Source organism: Dermacentor variabilis, chromosome 1, assembly GCF_050947875.1.
Source record: "Dermacentor variabilis isolate Ectoservices chromosome 1, ASM5094787v1, whole genome shotgun sequence".
NCBI lineage: Eukaryota > Metazoa > Arthropoda > Arachnida > Ixodida > Ixodidae > Dermacentor > Dermacentor variabilis.
Window position 1 is genome coordinate 222394904 of NC_134568.1, and position 20481 is coordinate 222415384.

Here is a 20481-nt window from a genome sequence, read left to right on the forward strand (position 1 = left end):
GGCATTTCTCACACGCCGCAACGTATTTCCGGACGGAGCGGGCAAGGCCTGGCCAAAAGAAGCGTTGGTGAATCCGGTTGTAGGTGCGGGAGACGCCAAGGTGACCTGCCGTTGGTAAATCGTGAAGTTTTTGGAGAACAGCCGACCGGAGGTGCTTAGGAATGACGAGGAGTAGGGCAGGACCGTTGGGGCATACATTGTGGGGGTATAATACATCATCCCGGAGAACAAACAGGTGAAGGGACGAATCAGAAGGCGAAGATTCCAAGCCATCAATGATGGCGCGCAAGGTGGCATCACGGCGTTGCTCGTCGGCAACGTGTAGCAGCTGAGAAACAGAGAAAACGCAAGTGTCAGCATCGGGGCCAGGGTCGGCGTGTGGTTCGTCCACTGGATAGCGTGATAAACAGTTTGCGTCTTGGTGTAATCGGCCTGACTTGTACACTACTGCATAGGAATATTCTTGCAGCAGCAGAGCCCAGCGATTAAGCCGGCCGGTAGGATCCTTGAGTGAGGAAAGCCAGCAGAGCGCATGGTGGTTCGTGATTACAGAGAAGTGCGTGCCATACAAGTACGGGTGGAACTTGGAAACCGCCCAGACGAGAGCCACGCATTCACAATCTATAATCGAATAGTTGCGCTCTGCTGCTTTGAGGCGGCGGCTAGCATAGGCGATAACACGATCTTGACCCTGTTGGCGCTGTGCTAAGACTGCTCCGATACCGTCACCACTGGCATCGGTAGAGGACAGGTCAAAGTGGGCCAGTATTCAGTCATTCCAGCGACGCAGGAAGCGCCACGCGGCCCCCTGATATAGTCACCCGCTGATATAAATCTGCAACGCACTTCGGCGGTTCGGTCTGGCGGTGTGCATGGACATGCCAATGAGTAAAAAAGGGAATAGTAATCACATATGCAGCGTGCCGCAGCGCTCAAACCGTGCCGTAGCAAATGTTCACTGCTAAAGTATCTTTAAAATGTGCTTCAAGACAGGCGCAACGACCTGAGGCACTGCAACAAGTTATGAAGCTCGTACTACATTTGCATGACACTGAACCGTGTACAGAGGGGATCCCACTTGTCAGCAGCGATCGAGCTGAGCTCTGCGCAAGAAACAAATTTTAAGGGAGGTACCGAGTTACGAAAAAACAATTTGAAACGCAAGTGGAAAAACGTGAAGCCCGTTCAGGTGAAAGTACTTTGTCCTTAGTCAAACCGCTACGCTAAAGTTCAGTTCAATTGCTCCGCCGTACGCTGCTCGAGGCTCTAGACGAGCGTGATCACCCCTGTACGTTACGAGTTTTGTAAATTATATTATACAGCCGTTTTCTTTAGTTTACATTTCGAAATGCACCAAAGTTTGTTTCTTACTGCGCAGGATTGATTTGTTGAAAACAGGAGCGCTTGAAAAACAACTAACGTCTGTTACCGGTATGCGCTTGGGTTTACTAAGTGTTTGCGAAAACACAAATATATAGCTTCATGCCCGTGAGCATTTTCAAGGCTAGTAACGACATACTCACGTTTACAGAGCCTGCACCTTCACGTAGTGCAGCATTAACGCAGTGCCATGGGTCCTTGATTGTACTTCTCTGCAGGCAGAGCGATTCGATGTTGACCTCGGTTTCTCTAATGGAATAGTAAACTGTTGGGCTAGTTAGTTGGTTGGACATGATTTTTGCAAAGGGGAGCGCAGAAGTGTGGCAGAAAAAGGAGACATGGACAGGAAAGACGCTCGCTTGCAACTACGTATACCTTCAGAGACAAAACGACTTCACACAACCTAAAAGGAATCGGGAATAAAAACGGCGTTGACCTCATCTTCACAGCTCCTCTCAAGCTTTTTCGGTTGTGCGCCTTTGCAAAAGGGCCACAATAAGAACAAGACCTGCGGAAAGAAACACATTGAACCGCTCGCTTCCTGTGCTAACGAAGTGGTATATAAGATACCAGTCGACTGTGGGATAGTTTACATTAGGCAAGCGGGACGCTGTGTAAATGACAGGCTAAGAAAACATTCTTCATTTTTAAAGGCCCTGAGCAACTACACGCACCTTCCTGCACCCTGGAGGGATTGTGGCTGTAAGACCCTTTTCGATAAAAACGAGATTAAAAGCAGATCCAAAGGCAGACTCGAGGCAGGCCAGATTCATGCTCGTGCTAACCTTTGTATTGGTGCTCCGTCAGTGTATCTGATGGGTAAGGAATTTACGTTCCTTGCCCTTGGCTGAAATTTCTGCACCATCTCCTCTGTCAACCCCCCCCCACGTTTTTTTTAATGACTTTTGTCAGGCCACCTGCACATGCCATTGTTGCTACCACATACACTACAGCTGTCATTATTGATGTAGTGATGCATGCCCCTTTGTTAGGCGAATTTTATATATATAGATATATATATATATATATATATATATATATATATATATATATATATATATAAAATGTAAAAATTTTTGTTTACAATTCTCGATGACAGCGCATGCACAATAACGTTCCAGGTGGTTTGTGTCTGAACATATACTTAGTCGCAAGTGAGCGTCTTTCCTGTACACATCTCCTTTTTCCATAACGCTTCTGTGCTCCCCTTTGCAAAAATTGTCTCTAATGAACTTGATGCCGCAGCATATGATGTGACTGACGTTGAACGTAGCTTCGCCTTCATTTACACACCTTTGCATCTCTTTAGCGAGAGAGAAAGTATGGTTTGCAGCACAACTAGAGGGCTTGATGTGCTTTGCTGCTCGAGATGCACATGCTTGCGAGATCGCCTTATCACCATCTCTGCAGCCATTTTGACCTACCGTCGCGCCGCTTATAGTTGACGGAATGAATAATGTTGGTGAGTTGGGCAAACGCCGCAGTTTGAGCGGGGCCCCATGTAAACGGCACGTATTCTTCAGAAGATCAGTAAGTGGTCGGGCAATCGCTGCGAAGTCTTTAACAAAGCGTCGGAAGTAGGAGCAGAGTCCTACAAAACTTCGTATGTCTTTGACAGTCTGAGGTACAGGAAAAGACGTGACAGCACATATTTTCTTCGGATTTGGTTGAATACCGGAAGCATCGATGAGGTGGCCCAGCACTGTAATCTGCCGACGACCGAAGTGACACTTCGATGAATTTAGTTGGAGCCCAGCCTCACGGAAGACTTGAAGAACAGCCGATAAGCGCTCAAGGTGTCTCAAATGTAGGCGAAAATACGAGAATGTTGTCTACGTAGCAGAGGCATGTTGACCATTTGAATCCTTGAAGCAAGCAGTCCATCACACGTTCAAATGTTGCTGGGGCGTTGCATAGACTGAATGGCATAACTTTGAATTGATACAGACCATCAGGGGTGACGAAAGCAGTCTTCTCTAAGTCCTTTTCATCCACAGAAATTTGCCAATAATCAATGTGAGGCAAGTGGTAGACACCTTTCTTGGTAATGCGGTTTAGATGACGATAATCTACGCAGGAACGCCATGTGCCATCTTTCTTTTTAAAAAGTACTATGGGCGGCGCCCAAGGGCTCGACGAAGGTTCAACAATGCCTTTGGCAAGCATCTGGTTCACTTCATCTTGAATAACCTTACGCTCTGAAACAGAAACTCGATATGGCTGGCGATGAATAGGACTGGCATCACCAGTATTTATATGATGCTTAACAATTGAAATTTGGCCCAATTGGCAATTGTTGAGGTCGAAGATGTCGTTGTAGGAAACCAAAAGGTGACACAGAACTGCTGCTTGTTCAGGCAATAGGTCCGCAGCAATCATGGGACGAAATGTTGCGTCAGGGCAAATAGTATCCTGTGGACATGGCGAAGAATCCGAGCAGACGTCTGCTGAAAACGTTGTGACGTGGTCATCTTCTATAGCACGCAGCATTGCTATCGATATGCCCTGGGGTAGAACTTCCTTTGTCAGGCCAAAATTGACGACAGGGAGGCATGTCCGGTTATCGGCGATGGTGACGACGGAGTGGGGCACAGTGCTTTGTGCATCAAAAGGACATCAGGAACAGGTGTGGCGACGTAATCACCATGGGGCACAGGAAAAGATGATAGCAAATCGACGAAAGTCATGGCTTTAGGCGGCAGGCGGACGAAGGCGGTCGTACTAAAGTTGTTCAGCAGTTCGGCATGAATATGTGCGAGTAGAGGAAGTTCGAGGCAAAGGGCACCGGCAGAACAGTTGTTCAAAGCTGAATGCGCCGTAAGAAAGTCAAGTCCGAGGATTAGGTCATGGGAATAATTGGTCAGCACTGTAAAAAGAACAGCGACGTGGCGGTCGGCGATACTTATATGGGAAGCACACATTCCAGTGACGTCAACAGTGCTGCCATTGGCCCCGTGTACGGCTCATGGTGTAGCAGGCGTGAGAACCTTTGTCACTCGACGACAGAGGTTACAACTCATTATGGACACCTGGACTCCAGTATCTATTAACGCCGTCAAAGGGACACCGTCGATGTGAACATGAAGCAAGTTCTGGCTCATTGGGAGCGTCAATGGAAGATTTCGACACGCTGAAGATAATGCAGCCCTACCGCCAGGAGCTGCATGGTCTAGCTTTCCATCCGGGACGGTCCACAATTGGTCGGCGACGAATAGCGGCATGGCTGGGGCAACGGAGACTGACGACGCTGAGGTGACGGCGAGCGAGCAGGACGACTGTCATCGACGAATACGTCAGAGGTAGGAGGTATACGGCGAGGCAAGTAACAGCGCGGGTCGGCATATGGGTGAGGAGATGGGGAAAAGGAGCTCAACTACGGTGACGTCCAGGAGGTGCGGCAGTGGCGAGCGACGTGGCCAATGCGGAGGCAACGGAAGCAAATGGGCTTGTCGTCCGGAGTTCTCCACTCGGTAGGGTATTGCGGTATCTGGGAGGGGAATACAGATCGCTTTGAGGCATAGCTGTTGGCACCGGTCGGGCGTCAGGTCGGGAGATGGAGCAGGCAGCAGGAAAACCGAGGTGATTCATGTGTCGAGAGAGCCTGTTCGCTCATGTTTTTCCTAACAGCGACTATCTAGGTCTTTAGCACTACTTGAATGATGCCGATGGGTCTGAATTGCACCATGCCACAGATATCAACAAAGCAGTTAGCATCCTTACTGATAATGTAAAATGTGCTTTGAAAGCCTTCATTCCCTGCAAAGAGCTTCGTCCTGCTCGCTATCCTATGTGATTTTCTAAAGAATTACGCGGTCTACTCCGTAAAAAGCTAAGGTGCCATATAGGAAGTTCAAGAAAACAAAATCATCGGAGTGGTACGAAAAATTTAGTGTTTTGCGAAGCCAGGTGAAATGCGTAATGAGCAGAGACAGTGATGCATGCATTAAGTTTGTCGAAGAGTACATAAAATGCGATCCAAAACGTTTCTGGTCCTATGTAAAAGATTACAGTTCTGAGCGGGCCGAGATTAATGTCATAAATCATCCACCTTGTGGCACTCTTAGGAACTGCGATAACATAGCCAATGCATTTGCTCAACATTTTCTCTCAGTTTTCCTAAATACGGTGCATGCTCCTAGCTCTGGTGACTGTCTGGATAACTTCAGTGACCACTTCGACATTTCAAGTTTTACAGAACACGATATCGCGGCGGTCATAAGAAAGTTGAAGCCAAAGCATTCTCTTTCTTACAACCGCATACCAAGTTTTGTTATCAAAGGCTGTTCTTCTATTTTTGTTTCTTTCCTTACGCACATCTTTAATCTTGCTTTGCATACAAGTCTCTTTCCTTCTTGTTGGAAGAATGCAATAGTTGTACCAGTTCATAAAAGTGGCAGTATTTATTTATTTATTTAATTACAGAACCCACAGTGCCAGTGTGGCATTACAGTGGGGGGGTCAAATAGTATATACAACAAACAGTACAAGTCATTTCACAATAAATGCAAAATAATTTACGGCACAAAATATATGAGCGACACCAAAAATTATCGCCCCATTTCACTCTCGTCTCAGTTTGAAAAAGTGTTTAAAATAGCTAGGTTTACACATCTGTCATTTTTCTTTAAGCATAAGATTAGTGTACACCAACATGGCTTTGTTCATGATAGGTCTGTGGAAACAAACCTTGTTTCTTTTCTTGATGCTGCAGGTCCCGCTGTTGCTAACCAAAGACACTGTATACTTCGACTTGTCAAAAGCATTTGATGCTGTTTCTCATGATCTTCTTATCCATAAACTCTCGAGTTACAGCATTAGTACTAGGCTATGCACGCTTATTAAAGACTACTGGTCAACTCTGTTAAATTATGTTCGCGTTGGTGCTAAGTACTCTTTACCTTATGAATCAACTTCTGGTGCTCCGCAAGGGTCGATCTTAGGTCCATTATTTTTCAATATCTTTGTTAATAACCTTGAAGAATGCTTGCGTTATTCGTGTCTCCTTTTATATGCCGATGATATTAAACTTTACCGTGAAATAGAATCGGAGCAGGATTGTGAATTATTACAGGAAGATGTTAATTCTGTAGTGGAGTGGTGTGCTTCTAACTTTTTGCGCATTAATCCAACGCAGACACTTGTTGTTTCCTTTAATCGCAAAATGTGCCCTTTACTATACGAATACTCACTTGACAACATTCTTTTGAAAAGAGCGACTTGTACACGTGGCTTAAGAATATTGGTTGACTCCCGGCTAATTTTCTTAGAACAAGTTTCAAGCATCGTTAATGTATCCTACAGGAAGTTAGGCCTCATATCAAGGATGACTAAAAAGTTTACGAATGTGAACTGCGTTATTCTCTTGTATTTTTCTTTTGTCCGCTCGAAGTAGAGTTTAGTTCTGTCGTACGGAACTGTATTAATTTGACCAATGTTGCAAAAATTGAATGTGTTCAGCAACATTTCATTCGTATCCTGTAAGATCGATTTCTCGGACGCCATGTATTTTATGCCTATGAGCGTGTACTGCGCATGCTTAATATTAGACCCCTAGAAGTAAGGCGGAAATACCGTGATTACTTATTTTTGTATAAACTAATTCACAACCAGTTCTCCTGTCCGTGGTTACTGTCAGCTGTAACGTCCTGCATGCCTCGCCCTAACCTGCATAATCCTAGCATTTTCTATGTGAATTGCTCTTGCACCTCTAAGGCTATAACACGTCTTGTAACACAACAAAATAACTTGCGTGATAATCTTGATCTATTCAGTTCTAATACTTGCTCATTATGACTTCTGCCTCTGAATAATTCAATTTTTTTGTTGAACTTTGTACCACTGTTGCTTGAGATATTTTGTTTTTTGGTTTTATGTTCTTTATGTAACACAAGTGCACCAATATTATGGCGCAAAGCTGTTCTTGGGCACTTTATGAAAAAAAAAATGATGAGACTGGAAACGTAACACAAGTAACATTTGTGAAGAAAATAGAGACGCAGCACTGCGACTGCATTTATTAGAAATATGCAATTCCATTGTTCTCTCACAAAGTCATGGAAAACACGAGTGAATGCAGATATACTACCAGGTCTTTGTAAAGAACAATTGCAATACTGTGAGTATACCTCTTACATTCATATTGGTACATCCTGAGTTGGCTAAACTATGTCATGTGCATTTTAAAATTGAGCATATTCACTGAAATACTAGTAAAATTCCAAGTAATTAATGCTTTCATTATCTTCCTTCTGAGCACAAAATCTAAAGGAACAGACCACTGACTTCACAAAGCAACAGTTACAAGAATCAAAAGGAGAGTTCTGAAGCATAAAAAAAGTGTAGCATCTATACCCAAAAACACAAGTAGCCAGAAGTCTCACAACTAGACTTAAAAAAAAAAAGAAGAGGGGAGGGCTGTTGCCATACTCAATGCCTTTTCCCCCTCTATCCTTTGTGCATCATTCTTCAAAAATTGGCCACGATGCCAAAAGTGTAAAAAAAAAGAAGAAAAACAAAGTATTAATGAGCATATCCTTCCGAGACATAACCAACATATATGTCTCAGAAGGATGCAAGCCCCCAGAAGCATTGAGAAGGTGTCAACAGAAGTCTGAGACAGAATCTTGGGGTTTAGAACAGGTCCGACTCAATACTTCTGAGCCAAGTACTTCAAGCCTCACTGCATAGGCATTTCTAGGGAGGATGCGGTAAGAGAAATCGCAATTTTCAGTAAAAAAAAAAAATGCATTTTCGGGTGTCTTTTATTCAAGGTTACGTTGGCAAATATCATTTGCATTGGTGACCTAGAAAACTAGCACACCTCTTCAACTCATCGGCTCGCATCCCCAGAACAGCCCTTCTGGGAGTAACTGCAATTTTCAACCTGTCTTTGCAGTGGGGAATAGCCTTAGCACAGCTTGCCTACCCCCTGTAGAAAGCTTACTCCACAGCCACTTAACTCACTGAAAGACTAACTATAAGGCTACAAGAAGGACTATGAGAACATTCCAATTTGGCTAAAGAAGCACGTAGTGGCTGACATTAAAGGTTGCTGTAAGCTTTACTATATTTTGGACTGAAAGGCCATACCACTTCATGATGCCCTGGACACTGTCATGTACCTCTTGTTAGAGCCCTGTCAAAGAGAGAGCTAAACGTAATCTCTTCTCCAACACTGTTAGTAGTCAAATTCCCAAGAACTATTTTTGCAGCAACAATGGTTAGACAACACTCACTGAGCTTGACAGAAAGACCATTAGAGTAACTTAACGATGCCTATGAATCTGTGGCCCTGCATGACTGCAAGAAGCAACCATTACCATTTTGTTGGCGTAACGCTCCAACAGGGATCAAAGTTCTCTACACCTCAGTGGCCAGACGCCATTGCTGGAATTGACTGCAATTCATCAAAGCGCTAGTGTTCACCTAGTTCTTGGCTGTAGTTCTCACTGCAACATCACAAGAGCAACTTCTTTATGTATCATCAGCTAAAGCTGGCAGATGAGCTCATGTGCTGTACCAGTGCAAGCTGAAATTACCAAAGCTTGAAGGTACTGCTCAGCAAAAGTCCATAATTGTTTTGTGCATGAATTGCAAAGGAAAGAGACAATTTAATGCAGTCATGCACTAAAACTAGAAAAGCAGCTGAAAATCCTTGGAATATTAAGCAGATAAACACCTGTCTGCACACTTCTGATGCACACTGTAAATGTTATGTTTATAACATAATAGCTAAAGCTCCTCACTAATAGCTTCCAAATCCTTTTGCAGATTTGTCTGGTCAAAATATAGCTGCTTGACAAATGACAACCGTAAAATACCTCAGAAGCACCCAGTATTAACAGTTTCAAAACAGCAGAATTCTGAAAATTATATGTTAAGCGCCCATCCCCTCCTAAGCGCAAGCACAAACACAAGCAGTCCTAGTCACTTTAGATACTGGCCAGAGCAACTTGGAGATCACCACCTTCTTTGTGGTGGCAAAATCCCTTGTTCTTTTGGTGAGAAAAGAGTTAACGGCTCCTAACAGCTAACTGTCATTTGTGACAAAGAGAAAGCACTGCCAGCGGTCAGGCATCCCTTAGGTGGTTGAGTTTCTCTAGCAGGTGGAGGTCACGTGAGTGGAAACCCTGAAAAGCCAATAATGGCCATTGCACCAAACAGCCATAGGTGGCAGAGTAAACAGTTAGGCTTCCACGCACGAGGACACTAGGCACCAATCCTATGTGATAGATTTACTCCCTCCCAAAAGGCCAGTATGAGCAGAGTTTGTGGCTGCGAACTTAGGCAGCTGTGTAATCCTCAATGCGATGCCCTAGTTTTCAGTGCTTAAAATGGCTGCACTGCATTTTATGGGGGGCATCATTGAGAGGAAGACCAACAAACAGGCATACAATGCTAAAAACTTGCCAAAGGCGACTATTGCGGAAGCACTGGCCAACATCAACAAGCAGCATCTGATCCGAGCATGCAGCCATTCCTGAAGCCAAGTTCAGTCAATCAGTTAGGCGGAAGATACTAATTATATTAAACAAACATCGAAAACAGCAGTGGAAAAAAATAATCAAAACAGATATGTCTAATATTGTCTGAAATATCATTGCTATTCCTGGAGTCGTCATTCTGTTCTGAAATACCTCATGCATCTGGTAACTTTTGTTGTCGAAAGTAGCAGTAAAAAATTTGGAGGACGCTTAAGCTTCGCCTTCAAGAGTGGAACGCGACAGCGTTCCCGTCGACCCGCCAAGGGGTATTGGGCTACGGCGCAGCGACTACGCGCCCCGCATCGGACGCGGTAAGCGTCGAGCAACGCAGCGTTCGGCGCGACAGCGAAATGTGCGCTTGAGCAAGCGACGCACGCCTGAGCCGTAGAAACAGCTCGTTTCTAAGGTAACACCGCGTTCACTAGAGGCGCTTTTGTACCACTTTGAAGCACCGGACTCGTGGCTCAGTGGTAACGTCTCTGTCTCACACTCCGGAGACCCTGGTTCGATTCCCACCCAGCCCATCTTGGAAGTTGCTTTTTATTTATGAAGTGCCTGCCGTGATTTATCGCTCACGGCCAACGCCGCGGACGCCGACACCGACGACACCGGCTTTTCTGCGACACGAGCTCCTTAACGCTATCGCGTTAAAAGAATGTTGTTGAAAGTAGCACTGTGTGGTGTGCGTATGTGTGTTGTGCCTTCTGGTTTCCTCGTGCCTTTTTTTTTTGCATTATATACCTACTTTGCATTTCACAAGACAAAATCCCATAAAGCCCTAATTGCAACCCTCTAATAGAAGTAGAGGACATTTTTGCATTATGCTTCAATGGTATGTACAGTTTTAGTTACAAGAGTTGTTTCTAAGCAGAGTTCTCGAGAGTGGCCACTGGTGGTGATGCCCAAAAAGCTGGCTGTAATGCTGACTCTAGCAGAAAAAGGTTGGTGGTAGATGCAGAGGTCGAATCCTGCCCTGGGGCTAGGAGCAGCAGCTGTTTGTCTGGAAGAAATTCCATTGTCACAGGGTCCTGAACAAGGCACTCAAGCACTTGGCTTGGTCCCATGACATCCTCTGGTGGCTGACATAGTGGATTTACTTGCTCAGATGCTGTGCACACTGTGAACGTAGCACTGCTTGTGGCAGGAGCAAGGCAAGCAGGATCTAAATCTTGTTCAATATTATCTTTCATGGATGGCTGCACAGGGGTTGAGCCCTCCTGGCGGGGAAAAGAAAAGCAGCAAGAACACCGTCAGAGCTCAACTTCACTTTGGACTAACGTGCAATAAAAGGAGAACATAGTGTTAAAGCCTGAAGAGACAGCTTTTTAATAAGAAATTCTTAGAATGCAGGCCCCTTGTACAGGCCCCTCACCCTGTTACAAGTCTGAACCACTAAATTTTTACAGCACTAAAGCTAACGAGTAAAAGGTGGTACTTTAATCTTACAGCTGTAAGGCATCTAGGCAAGTAGTGCAGTCATAGTAATGTCATGTGGAATGGTTTAAATCAGTGACACCTTTTTACTGACGGCTTCCTCTGTTATGCTATAACATATGGATGTATAGACTTCATGCATGTTTCCCGATTACCAATATGTGACAAACCAACTTTTGGTCTAAAGTAGTGGCATGTGCCATGGAACTAGCAGAAGCAATGCCATCATAAAAATGACTTCGCATGCTTTGTCATGATATGGTTAAAGTCTACCAACCCTCCATGTTATGACCTTTTAGTATGTTACAAGTGCAATGAATACAATTTTTATGTTGAATAATGCACATACATACATACATATGCACGCACGCACATTTTTCTCCCCCCCCACCCCAGATCAGTTCCTAGTACTCCTCAGAGCTGACTCTTCCCTACCTTGTTCCACTCCTTCTTTTATAAGATTATTTTATGATTTTTGTTTTTGAAAATGTTATTTATTAATATTTTCACACATTCTACTCACATTGAAATGCCATTGCTTGACCAGAACACCACAAAATGGCTTGCGTGCTCGTCTACCATGAAGAAGCATGTGTAATGAATTCCTTTTCTTATGCCTCTTACTTCCCGACTCCATGACACTCGTCTTGGGAAACTTGTCAGACCTGAACACTGCCACTGATAAGGGGTGTGCCTCAATGAATGCGCAGTGCATAACCCCGTTACCAACAAGTAATCTCTTCAGCCCCTGGCTCTACCCCACACTTTCTTTTTTTCCTTCGTCTTTTCTTTTTTTCCCTTTTTTCTGCCCCACTTTTTTTTTCTCTCGCTTTCTCTACTTACATGTATGAAGAGACTGTGTCACAAAAATTTACTGTAGACCTTGAAAAAGGTCAGTCCACCCACTGAAACTGTTGGGCAAATAAACAGAAGATAACTGCTAAGTTGTGCTTCTCATTTCTCTCTCTCTCTCTCCACACACACACACACACACACACACACACACACACACACACACACACACACACACACACACACACACACACACACACACACACACACACACACACACACTCACACACACGGGTCATTCCATCTCAAGTGTACTCGGTGTTTTTTCGACCATCTCCGATTCTGCTGAAAAAAATCATACTGCTTTGCCTCAATGTGGGAAGCAAATTCAAGCGATTTTCAAAAAAAAATTCTAATGCCATGAGGACGCTTCGAAGGTTGCGCACACAAGTGAAACTATGCCAGGCAGAAAAATTTCTACAAAGTTATTGCTGTGACCTATTAGTGCGAATATTTTTTTATATAGTCGCCAGAGGTACTCTTTCATGACTATTGTCGTTTATTACTTTTTATTTTAATTTACATAATTTTTAGCCTTAAGAAAAAGCCGACAATGGCCCCTTGTTTAATATCTTTTATTAAAAAAACTAACATTTCCATGAGGAATATATTCACAATATGAGCTTGGTATGTGTGTATACTAGATGATAAAAATGTCCTGATAAGAAATAAAATCCCAAATTTTCGCCTAATGTCATGGCAAAAATGACAAAAATTACGTTCTGACTCAATTTGTGGCTTCATTTTCACAATGTAGCGTTCCAAGTGAAAATATGGCTTAGTCGACATTGCATAGTATGCTTTGCTGCCTATCTACATAGAAAGATTTAAAAGGTCAAATTTTGTTTTAAGCGAGAAAAAAGTTTCTGAACTGCACAGTCACAAGGTTGCGCGGAGCATCTCTTGGTTTCACCTTCACTACATAGCACGTCGGTCGGCGTTTCAGTCTGGCTCATTTTACGTGTTTCTTCTTTTTCTTTTTGAAGACGAGGTCCTTGGCGACTTCAGGTTGATTTGGGGTTCGTGGGGACTGAGTTTCTGGCCATTGTCATCTTGTAAAATTAGATGATACCAGGCCTTCTAGTGCATGTAGGACAAGAAAATAGCCGTCCGAGTTAAGCTTGGAACGAAAAAGATGCACAAGGTTAGCGTACAACTATATACGGAGAAGTTTCAACACCTAATGGCAAAATAAATCCACATGTGCCCGTTCACACAGCGTGCGCCTAAAACTGGAACCAGTAGTGCGGCTCTACGAAAAATATGGGCCAATCCCGGAGAGATTGCTTTCTAAAATTTGGGCTGATACCAAAGGCAGTACACTCTACACAACAAACCACATGGTGCCCTAATGCGCCACGGAAGACACTTTCTTCGATGTCCACCGCTAGATGTTGAGTCGCATTTCTTACGCGGTGCTTCATTTGCAAATATTTAGGAGTCCCCCAAAATAAAAGATCACAAATAAAGAAATACATTCTCATGGCTGCTTTATTTCGCACAGCATTATTTCAAACCTACTTTGATACAACTTAAATACCTGCCTGCCTTTTCTTGTCTCCGTTCGCGTGTAGCCTTCCGCTGTAAGCATAGTTCGCTTCGATACTCGAACTACCTCGGTGGTTGAATAGGATGTAACCCCAGCGAGAATTGAAGCCGGCGAGAAGGGCTTAAAGTGATGAAACTTCCGTGTGCCTTTTATGGTAGTCACTTTGCTGAATCGCGGGGACAGCACAATTTTTCTTTTCTGAGCAGTTTCCTTCGATACCCAAAGAATACTTATCCCTTGGATACTCTCCTTTGCCCATGTGAACAGGTGGTGTGGGGTCATGATTTGGTCATGAAGTGGCCTCTGAAGACTGGTTCGGGCTACTAGGCATTTCACGGTACCTCCAAGACCGTCACAGGCACTCTTGCCATGAGCTGTAGCATAAAAATTCCATTCTGCACCAATCCCGAAGTCATCTTCGTGATTGCAGAGGTCCACAAGGTTCCTTTTGTTTTTGCACTGTGCTGGAGCTCCGTCAGAAAAGTAGAGGATTTTTCCTAGATGTGGCAACTGTTGCTTGAGTACTGTCAGAACGTCTGCCTGGAATGCGGACACTGAAACGGTGTCGTGCTCTGTACAGTCAGAAATGACAACATAATTCTTGACTACAATTTCTTCGTCAGGGCAGCAATAGACTACAAATGGGTGCAGTGTTGCTTGCTCATTCACCCAGTGGTAGGCCTGTGGGGCATCTTGCATAATGAAGGTATAGTTCTCTGAAAAGTCTAGAAGGACAAGTGCTTCGGTTTTGGTAAGCTTTGACTTTGCATAACAAAGGTAGGATGCTTGTTTCTTGCTGATATAATGATGAATTTTCACTTTGGCTAGCACCTCTAAAAATTTCTCACGAAAGTCATCTGGTGTTAGCAGAAGAGTTTCGAGTTTGCATCGTAGGCCACCTACCCACTACTGTACATGTATGTGGTCCACTTCTTCGTTGTTAAGCAGTGGGCTGTTATGGAGTGCCGTTTCGGCGTTCTCTGTACTGGGGCAGGTCTGGCACCTCCCATGCATGCAATCTTCATTTCCTGCGTCACACACAGTTGTTGCCAACTGTTCTTGCAGGGACTTCTTTAATCTGGAACTGTGGATCATCAACTTGACATTTTGATGATCTATGCAGACGTAATGGAGTGTGTGCCACTTGCCCCTGCTACCATGCAGTTTGACGGTCGCAAACTTGCAAACATGGAAAATCCACACTTGATGTTATGAGCCCTTTTCCACTCTGCATACAGCTCCTTTAAATTCAAAAGCAACAGTTGCTTTTGTCGCCCTGCTATTACATCTTTCCCGGGAGACAATATGAAACACTATCATCTTCATAAAAGCCCTTTATCAAATTCTTCACGCTTTCGCTGATTGGGTGGCCTTTCTTTTTTGGTGGGGTGCTGAGGATTCCATGTTCAGTTCTCAGTTTGATTGCTGCCCGTACTTGTCCTTGCGAGGCTCCAAAATAGTCCATAATTTTTTTCTTTTAGACCGAGACAAAGGCACAAGGGTTAAGAGCTCTATCTTCTTTTCACACTTTCCATTGAAGTCACATAGTCGGTAAGCATAAAATCGAAACATTGTCTCTTTGTCCTTGCAGTCTGATTGGGTGCTGGAAAGGTTCACGCTTGTCTCTGTGCAGCGGTTCCATGGCTCAGGCCTTCGTCTGTTACACAGTATGCTGGGCTTCCTTCATCGATTGCTCTGCTGGTAGATGTCTCCATAGCAGTGGCAGTCAACCCATTCACACCTCCCACATGTGCGACTACCGAAAGGGCCGGCACCTTCAGATACTGAAGTGCCCCTTGAGAAGAACACCTCTTCTCCACTTCATGGCACCGGCGCATGCAAGCTTGGCACAATCTAGCTCCTCGAATGAGATCCAAAGATGGGTGGGAATCTGACAAGGATAGTGATATCACAGATGATCCTCAGTAATTCTTAATGTGTGAAAGAAACAGATTCAAGCACCATTTGGATGCTATGTGCAATATGTACTTCTTTACGTAGAGGTGGTGATGATGGCCACATACTCATACTGTATCATTCAGTGCACATTATGAACGCAGAATCAAGAGCCGGCAATCAAGTTCGCTCAGTTCTTTGACACTACTGATGTACTGATTTTTCACGTAGATTGTCCTGTGGCACCCATGCGGTCCGAGTGAACAGTGCGGTAATTCACCACCTGAAAATAAAGCGTAAAAATACTATTGCCAGGAACATGTGCCATTGAATTATATGTTGGCACCTACATGCCAGAAAGTCTAACTGACATAAGCCAGCTGTGTCATGCAAAAAGAGCAAGAAATGTTATTGAACTTTACAGCCACGTTTTTTCGTCATCCTACGAATGTAAGGCTAGAATTTTTATGTGGGTCCGGCAACACAGTGGTGTAAAAGTCCCCTTGTCCTGGAGAGGAAATATGTGAACTAGAGACATCGTGTAGTCTAAATGTGCCATGAATTATTACGCAAATCCATGTACCTGAATTCTCAGAAACCGAAGATGCACAGAAACTGTCGTCCACATTGTCGACTTGATACATGTTCTTCACTCATGGACCATCGGAAAGAAACTGTAAACGTGGATGCCGGTTTGATTCTGTGCCAGCTGTAGCTTTGCCTAGTATATTGAGGAGCAGTAGCAGACGACACACCTATTGTCTGCTCATAATGCACACTCCTCCGGTCGTCTTGACATCGCTTTCCCAACCTCGGTGGCTGGCGTCGCGGGAAGCATATATGATACAAATACATGTTCCAACCACACATTTAAAACCGCTTCGCAGACATTCTCAGTATCCAGCGGGCCAGTGGCCTTTTTCGTTGTTTTAGGTTTAGCAGAACGCCACAAATCGCCTGTTCGTTGAATAAAGCCACAGTTCTGGTTCTTGTTCTGGTGCGCTTTGTGTTAACGGGGACATGTGGATTGAATTTATTTCGCCGTATCTTGTAAGAATTATGCGTTATAACTTCTCCGTATATAGTTGTACGCTATCCTTGTGCATCTTTTTCATTCCAAGCTTAACTCAGACACCTATTTTCTTGTCTTAGATGCACTAGAAGGCCTGCAATCATTTAATTCTATAAGATGACAATGACTAGAAACTCAGTCCCCACAAACCCCAAATAAACCTGAAGTCACCAAAGACCTCGTGTTCAAAAACAAAAAACACTTAAAATGAGCCAGACTGAAACGCCGACCTTCGTGCTATGTAGTGAAGGTGAAACAAAGAGATGCTCTGCGCAACCTTGTGACTGTGCAGTTCAAAAACTTTTTTCTCGCTTAAAACAAAATTTGATCTTTTAAATCTTTCTATGTAGATAGGCAGCAAAGCATACTATGCAATGCTGACTAAGCCATATTTTCACTTGGAACGCTACACTGTGAAAATGAAGCCACAAATTGAGTCAGAACGTAATTTTTGTCATTTTTGCCATGACATTAGGCGAAAATTTGGGGTTTTATCTCTTATCAGGGTATTTTTATCATCTAGTATACACACACACCAAGCTCATATTGTGAGTGTATTCCTCATGGAAATGTTAGTTTTTTTTAATAAAAAATATTAAACAAGAGGCCATTGTCGGCTTTTCCTTACGGCTAAAAATTATGTAAATTAAAATAAAAAGTAATAAACGACAATAGTCATGAAAGAGTACCGTCTGGCGACTATAAAAAAAATATTCGCAGTAACAGGTCACAGCAATAACTTTATAGAAATTTTTCTGCCTGGCATAGTTTCACTTGTGTGCGCAACCTTCGAAGCGTCCACACGGCATTACAAATTAAAAAAAAAAATCACTTGAATAATTGCTTCCCACACTGAGGTAAAACAGTATGATATTTTTCAGCAGAATTGGAGATGGTCGAAAAAACATCAAGTACACTTGAGATGGAATGACCCATATATATATATATACCACAGACTGTTTCAGCGAACTTTCAAAATTTTTAGAAAATTGCCTGTGGCAGATAGCACAATTCTAGTTCATGAGCTGTTCTACTCGAAGAGGCGGACATTACTTGCACAAGAAATTGAAATGCATAATTGAACAATTAAAAAATGCTAATTAGTTTTTCAATTAATTACCTTATAGCACATATTGCAATTTACAAATTCTAGCAGGTGAGACTGCAAGGCATATCCACTGGAAAATAATTGTGTGGATGACACCACTTATGAGATTTGTGCCATCAAACTTGTAAAAATACACTGTTGTTCCACTTACTTTCTTAACAAAACACTGTTTTATTCATTGAAGCACAAAAGTAAGTGGAACGCCAATGCATTTCTCCGCAAAGTTCGGGAATTAATATGTTGAAACTAGTGTAATCTTGAGAATTCATTCCAAGTGGCATCGCCTTGTGAACTCCCAGGCTAGAATTTCTTAATTGCAATATGTGCCATAAGGTAATAGTTAAAAAGGTAATTAGTGAAATTTGTAGTTAGTCAATTATGTATTTCAGTGTTATGTGCAAGCAATGTCTGCCTCATCGAGCAGACCAGCTCACAGACTAGGATTGTGCTATCTACCACAGGTAAATAAGAAAAAAATGTTAAGAGTGTTTGCTGAATCACCTGCTATATATCTAAACGAGAAGAAAGAGCACTAACCGAGGGGCCCTATATTTATTAATCACATGATAAGAAGTCAAATACATACAGACATGCATCACACACACACACACACACACACACACACACACACACACACACACACACACACATTGCGAGAGAGCTTGAACAGGGAAGTTGAGAAGAAGTTGGATTAAAACAGGCATTTTGGTGGATGGCCGGCTGTTTCTTTACAATGGCGCAGTCGAAAATCGTTCTTGAACGTGCAGAGATATTCCAGTGATATCATTTTTCAAAACAAGTGACGAATGCATGGCCCGGGGACAGCACCTAAGCCTCCTCTGTGGCTGCCAGGAGTGAAAACGTCTAGAATCTCTCTGCGTAACATGTTCAGCTGCATTGCTTCAGTCGTCCAAAGTGCTGCAGTTCCAAGGCAAGCTGAGACCACTCTACCTGACCACTCAACCCGAGGGTTTCGAGGATGACCCTGCTACGTGGGTATGTACTGTGGATTACGTTGTCATCTGTCATGATTCATCAGTACACATGGAACGTTCCATTGCAGAACAATGAAATGCGACATGGCTAGAGCATGGCATGTTTTTGAAGGACATACGTATTCAACCTGGGCAAGCTGGAGTGTGGCTCTGCTATCTGTATTGAGGAACCTTCCAAGCGCCTATGACATTCACTTCATACAGATGACAGCATGCCGACAAGGCCCAAATGAAGACATGGCCATACATATTTATGAGAACCTATGAATTTTGGTTGCTTGCAACTTGACCTGGCTCTCATCAGTAGCCCAGCAATAAGACACCGATGGCCTCTATGACCACTTTCATGGTGCCATTTTGACTGTGTTACCATTGGAAACCGCAGCGCATACTTTTGTCTGCATGGCATTGCACTTGGCAGATATCAGAACCCGCCATCTTCCAGTAACCAACAAGACATCTCCTAGGGCTAATGCGAAGACAAAGACCATGCATCTTCAGAATTGCTGTCTCAGAAATTATGGATCACTGAGCGATGGCAGCTAATTCAACCTGGAAATGCAAAGGATAAATACCATAGCATTTAGTGCTGGTCATTCATTGGCAATTTGGAATGCCCCAAAGCATTATTCTTAACTGCATCATTAATTTGCTTATTTGCTGAAATATAACACACGATCGCAGCATGCTAAAATGTGTGGCACTTTATCCTGGTTCCAGGGAGGCAGTGCATGCCGTGTGGGACTAGCATGTCATACAAAGCCAAAAGGCTCAATTTCTGCAGTATGCACTGTTACGCTAGCTAGTGATGCGTTGCAATTTTTCCTTTGGCTCAGGTTTGTCCAAAAGGCAGACCGTGACAGTGAGGAAGTTTGTTCAACTGTTGCACAGTTCTAGGAGTTCAAATTTGAGGGAGTGTTTCCCTATTTAAATACATGTGACTCTGATCGACCAGTTTGAATTATCCATAAAATCAAATTAAGAGATATTTGACTGCAATTTTCTAATATGCAGAGTGTGGCAAAGGTTCCCCCACTCTCCAGAAAATCAGTTGTAAAAAAGCCTAATGGCCCAAACCGAAATAATTTCTGAACGTTCTGTCCAAAGAATTGTGAAAGAGAAGCTGCAGAAGTTCAAGGATCAGAAAGCTCATAGACTCACAATACACAGGACAGAGACCAGGGTCATAAGATTAATTAATTTTTTAATTATGGGGTTTTGTGTGCCAAAACCACTTTCTGATTATGAGGCACGCCGTAGTGGAGGACTCCGGATATTTCGACCCCCTGAGGTTCTTTAACGTGCACCTAAATCTAAGTACACGGGTGTTTTCGCATTTCGCCCCCATCGAATGCGGCTGCCGTGGCCGGGATTCGATCCCGTGATCTCGTGCTCAGCAGCCCAACACCATAGCCACTGAGCAACCATGGCTGGTAGGGTCATAAGATGCAAGGACCTGCTCAAACGCTTCGGCGGAACGGCAAGCCATTGCAACATTCTCTTCATAGACAAGGCAGTGTTCAACATCAAGCAGTTTTCAAACCATCAAATGATATGGTATTGACAGGAAGCCTCAAAAGAAGCCAACAACAGTGGAAGGATTGCGTCAAGAGTTTCTCATTTTCAAACAGTGATGGATTTGGGGGCAATAACTTTTGATAGAAATATAACACTGGTTTTCTTGGTATAGGTAGCCAAAGCGAACAGCACAA

General features: G+C 43.6%; 1 protein-coding gene across 1 annotated transcript in view; it reads right to left on the reverse strand.

Annotated features, from left to right (window-relative positions):
- Nucleotides 1-7380: 7380 nt before the first annotated feature.
- Nucleotides 7381-20481, reverse strand: part of LOC142557638 (uncharacterized) — a 65772-nt gene continuing 52671 nt past the window's right edge. The window contains exon 10 of the mRNA XM_075669618.1: nucleotides 7381-11080. Coding sequence (XP_075525733.1) covers nucleotides 10727-11080 — 354 coding nt within the window. The 3' untranslated portion in view covers nucleotides 7381-10726. The remainder of the gene's footprint in view (nucleotides 11081-20481) is intronic.